Raw genomic sequence first — 5,000 nt, 5'->3', positions numbered from 1 at the left:
AGATCCACTGAGAATCAAAGGATTAGCTAACAAGAGGTACCTTCAAGAAAGGAGCTGAAGGATTCCTTACTGAAGCACACGATGAGGCGCTACAAACAAACCAGGCCCCAGTTGTTCAAAACGTGGATAGCGCTATCAACCAGATAAATCACAGTCCACTGAATAGCGCAATTCTTGGGTTTCACCCACGTGATCAACAGCCATGTTTTTCAACGAAAACAAAAGAAGACGTTAACATAATAATAGATTTCAATTCCCAGAGGATTGGTTCGGGCCACCAACATGGCGGCTGTGACGTCAGGTGAGATCCGAGAATTGGTTTCGCTTAAGAATGGGTACACGCTTCGCGTGGGTATAATTATCGAGTTATGGATGCACGCAGGCGTTTGCTAAGACCGTGAGAAGCGTAAGAGTCGCACGAGGCTACAGCCGAATGCGACTCTAGCTTCTCAAGTGCTTCGCAAACTCCCAAGTGCATCCATAACTCGATATATGCACAACTAAAAGCATGAACCAATTCTTTTATAACATAGCGACAACAACTTGAGCGATAAAACATGTCTTATTTAATATTGACTTCAAAGTTCTCACAATGTACGGTGAGGGAAAACAAACGAACCTATTGGCTGGTTAAAATCACGCCACAAGAACATGTAAGTTGAGAAAAAGTTGAGCAAGAACGATTCATGTAACTAAATGTTGAAAGGATTTGCTTATTCAGTTAAAGAAAACATTGGCAAACAAAGTCAAAGCACTCCATAAAAATGTCAACAAACAAAGCCAAAATGCCCAAGTAAACAAATTTTTTGGATTGTTGAGAACGATGCTGAATTCACTTTGCCATGTACAGTGCAGTTGCTGAAGACGGACTCCAGGAAACTTGCATTTTTTCGCACTGCACCAAGCTAAATTCAGAAAAAAACCCGGTAATACCGTTAAGTTTATATGTAAAGCGTGATTAGTGTTTTTGACCATGTTTCAGTGTAGCTGAAATTCGGATTTGATATTTTCCGTGCTTTTCCGATTTTGCTGTTTTTGTAATTAACTTGTTTTTCGCAGGTTGAACAAACGAAATTATACAAAACAACGATGAAAACAAGAATTTCTACTTTTGAAAGTTGCCACGGACCAACTTAAGCCGTTTTCGTTGTTGTTCATGAGTGCCTTTCAAATACAATTTTGTGCATTTTTCGTGTTGAACGTGCCTGTTGTGCTTCGGTTTCGTTGCCCCCAGTTCTAATTGGCTTCCCTGCTTGGTAAAAAGTCAATGCCGTGAGAAAATTTTGGCTGGTCATCTCTGTGTTCTTCTTTTCACTTCTTTCACTGCCAACTACAAGGGAACTCGCAAAACTCAAAGAAAACTTTGGATCCAAAATGAAGCTGCACACGTCATGTTATATACGCACGGCCGTGCGTATGTTTAACAATTATTCCATGAGCGAGCGTTGGATATGAGATGATAGATAGCCAATTAGGCGCGTAGCGTGTATCATATCCGACAAGCGCGAGTGGAATAATTGTTAAATACACCATAGTCGCTTCATAGGATTTGGATTGGACTAGCACGCACGCTATGTTATAATAAAACTTATCCACTGGATAGTGATTTATCCCGTGGATAGCGCTATTCATCGTTTGAACAACTGGGGCCAGGTCAATAATAGGATTGACAATGCAAATGTGTCACCTAATCCTATGTGTCAGTAGTGCACAGAAAAAGAGGAAACGATTTGCTAACGTACAGTGTAAGGAACAAGCGCAAAAGGGGTATAAAACTAAAGTGGAGATATCGCTGGAAACTGTGCCAGAAGTTGAAAAGTTACAAACACTTAATTATTTAACTCATGAAATACAGCTGTACCAGCCATTTACATGTGTCCGCCTACCTTCCATTTCATTGAACTTGTCCTTCAAATGCTTGGACATTTCTTTAGGAATAAAAGAGAGAGTCATTCAGCAAACTTTGACAATACACTGTAGCTTTGCAGGAAAAAAACGAAAACGGTTCTTGCTACATCCCCTACCATTCAATTTGTCAATAAAATGCATCAACTTACCTTGTGTCTCTTTTAGTGTATCTTTGCTGCTGCCTTGATCTGTTTTGAGACTCTTTGTCAGGATGCCTTAATTAAAACAAATTCATGGATTAATTAATAAATCAACTGAATAAAAGAGCACATTTAATAAAGGGCACACTAATACAAACACTGAAAAAGGCTGGCAGAAAAGGTACTTTACAGTAACTATATAATCTCTACCTTGAGAACTCTACGGTCTCTTAACAATTAAGACGGGTGAACTGAACTAGACAGAGAAAAGTTCAAAGAAAGATAGTTGACTTCTTTCACCATACAGATTAAATTTTGGCAAGATGTTGACCCAAGACTCTACTTTATTATGTACATGCTCATATGTCTTAAGATAAAACTAGGAGTTTCAGTGTGAAAGTGTGTGCTGGTGTGGAAACTGGGAGCAGTGACTGGTATTTTTTTTTAAACAGCTGCAAGAGGGTACCAGAAATGTCCGTGAAAGTGTTAAAAGAGCGAAGAAAGGTGTGCATATCTTTAGCCTGTGTGGCAGGCGTTACTACTTTAAAAACAGAGCGGTCTAGCTCGAGAAGTGATTTTCTCTTCGCTCAACGGTTGAAGACGTTGAAGAAAAATTTGACTCGGTGGTCAAATGTAAGAGGTTCAAATATGGTTGTACGGTTCACGTACGGTTGAATGATGATCAATGACGTCCCATTGGAAAAGTACTCAACTCGAAGGCTGTGAGATTGTAAGATTCCCTTCCACGTGCAGGTGACGTCATCACGGGTATCAATACCCCGGATTACAGACATGATAACACCACATTCGACTGCGCATGCTTCCGATCTTACATTCCACAAATTTTGTTTGTTTGTTTGTTATTTATTTGTTTGAGCAGGTTGAAGTTTTGGCAGCTATTCAGCTGATGTGGACCAGCTATACCCACCCACCCATATACTCACAGAGGACAGCCACAACAGCGGGAACTTCATCCCCTATTCTTCTCGAACGGCGTGAGGGTTCTTTAAAGTCCCACAGGGAACTAATGAACATGGAAGATATTTAGGAAACGGGGCCTACGGTTTATTGTTCTTATCCGAGAAGACTTGAAAGTCTAACCATTTGCAGATGTATTTACAAAGGCAGCACTTTCGCCTCAGTTATTTTAAGACCCTGAGTGTTGGTCCGGCCGGAGTCGAACTCACAACCTCCCGCATGGCAGGCCTGGCGCTGGCGAGCCTTAGCGAGGCTACTGCCTCGCTAAGACGCGCCAGCAATTATAGTTGTGATAACAGACTGTCTTTAGACTGTTCCTGAGTTTGACTTTTTCTTTGAAATTTTGTGTTATTTTTGTGTCACTGGACTTAATTAAGTAAGAGACATCTACCAATGAAAGAGGTTTTTTTGGGAACATACATGTACATGTACTGTACATCCTGAGGACTGTAGACACAAGGGATGTTGTGACTTGTTGTCCGTACATATGCATGCCAGTAACAGGCCAAAATAATAATAATAATAATAATAATAATAATAATAATAATAACAGTTTAACAGTGGAGGGAAGTGCTTTGTGCATGCCTCTGAGAGTTTTCTAGAGAATGACAAGGTTAAAATTCTTTGGGGTTTTACCATCCAGACAGATCAGAAAATGTCGCATAACACGCCTGACATTGCCGTGATCGACAAGAAAACAAATGAATGCCACATTGTTGACGTCACTTGCCCTGTTGATAGCCGGATATGCCTGAAGGAGCATGAGAAAGAGGAGAAATATATTGACCTGGCCTTTGAGATAAAGAGACTTTGAGGATTACATAAGGTTAGAATCACCCCTATTATAATAATTATTGGCACTCTTGGTACTTTATCTAATAACCTACAGAAGTATTTGGAAGACCTGCAGATTGGACTAAGCATCCAATCATTACAAAAATCAGTACTGTTGGGATCCGCAGGAATTCTATGAAGAACCCTGGAATGCTAAGGTGGTGTGTCACTACCTGCTGATATGGGATACTCCAGTGGCAACTACTGTGATATAGCCTAATAATATTAATAATAATAATAATAATAATAATAATAATAATAATAACAATAATATTAATAATAATAGGTTTATTGTAAGCACTGTAAAACTCAGTGTGCCAGTTAGTGAGACAAATAATCCAATCGTTTTTCAATCAGGTCTCATATTTCCAATAAGAACGAACTGATATGGTCAGCAAACCAACGGGTACAGCCTGTGCAAGCATCAATGCATGACTCAGTCTGTCTACAGCCCGTAGGCCTACTCTGGGACCTTAAGTTACCTTAAATCCATAACCACAACACACCTTAAAGGTAGCCTAAAACAACTGAGAATGTTAGTTAACAAAGCAGTGGCAGATCAAGGGAGGTATCTTAAAGTAATTGTCTCTTGGTTGATTTCCAAAAAAAGAATAATGGGGGGGGGGGGGGGGGGGGGGTTGCCTACCGATACCCAGTTAAAAGGTGCTTATAAGCCTGGTGAAGTCCTGCTGTAACACATAGGCATGGCCAGAACACACAAGAGGACATGCAGGCGAGATAAGTGTTTGCAGGAATCATGTATAAATCCTGATTAAATATCTGTGACAAGCCTTTTTTTTTCGCTTTGCCTTGCAAGATGTAGCTCTAACGGAGACACCACATGCAAGATTCTAGTCTCCACACATTTTGTTTTTGGCAAGATATTATGCCATTTGCTTATTACAAAACCAAGTATTTTCCAGTAAACCGCGGTTGCTGCGGGTAATAGGAAGGTGCGCGTAATGTGATAATTTTTAAATCTTCCGGTATAGTTTTAAAACTATGAGTTGGGAAAAAATATAAAAGTCATTAATGAAACGGTTCCTAAAAACTGTGTATTGCTTTATTTATCCCGCTTTAATTGCCTAATAGACTTAAATGCTCTCGATGAAAACTAATGCAAATTGAAAATCGTTGGCA

The 5,000-nt window shown here is 39.8% G+C and overlaps 2 protein-coding genes across 3 annotated transcripts in view; both read right to left on the bottom strand.

The window, feature by feature from the left end:
* The window catches only part of LOC138046056 (NLR family CARD domain-containing protein 3-like), a 253,105-nt gene that overhangs the window by 41,290 nt on the left and 206,815 nt on the right, over nt 1-5,000 (bottom strand). The window contains exons 5-6 of one of the 2 annotated variants that reach the window (XM_068892746.1): nt 2,058-2,123; nt 1,887-1,928 (exon numbers count right to left, since the gene is read on the bottom strand). In XM_068892746.1, coding sequence (XP_068748847.1) covers nt 1,887-1,928; nt 2,058-2,123 — 108 coding nt within the window. The remainder of the gene's footprint in view (nt 1-1,886; nt 1,929-2,057; nt 2,124-5,000) is intronic. The other variant, XM_068892742.1, reaches the window with a different exon arrangement.
* Nucleotides 1-5,000, bottom strand: part of LOC138046305 (deleted in lung and esophageal cancer protein 1-like) — a 158,780-nt gene that overhangs the window by 52,735 nt on the left and 101,045 nt on the right. The gene's annotated exons all lie outside the window — the stretch shown is intronic.

This window comes from Montipora capricornis, chromosome 1, assembly GCF_036669925.1.
Source record: "Montipora capricornis isolate CH-2021 chromosome 1, ASM3666992v2, whole genome shotgun sequence".
Taxonomy (NCBI): domain Eukaryota; kingdom Metazoa; phylum Cnidaria; class Anthozoa; order Scleractinia; family Acroporidae; genus Montipora; species Montipora capricornis.
The sequence above is the reverse complement of the archived record's forward strand: the minus strand, read 5'-3'. Positions and strand labels throughout refer to the sequence as shown.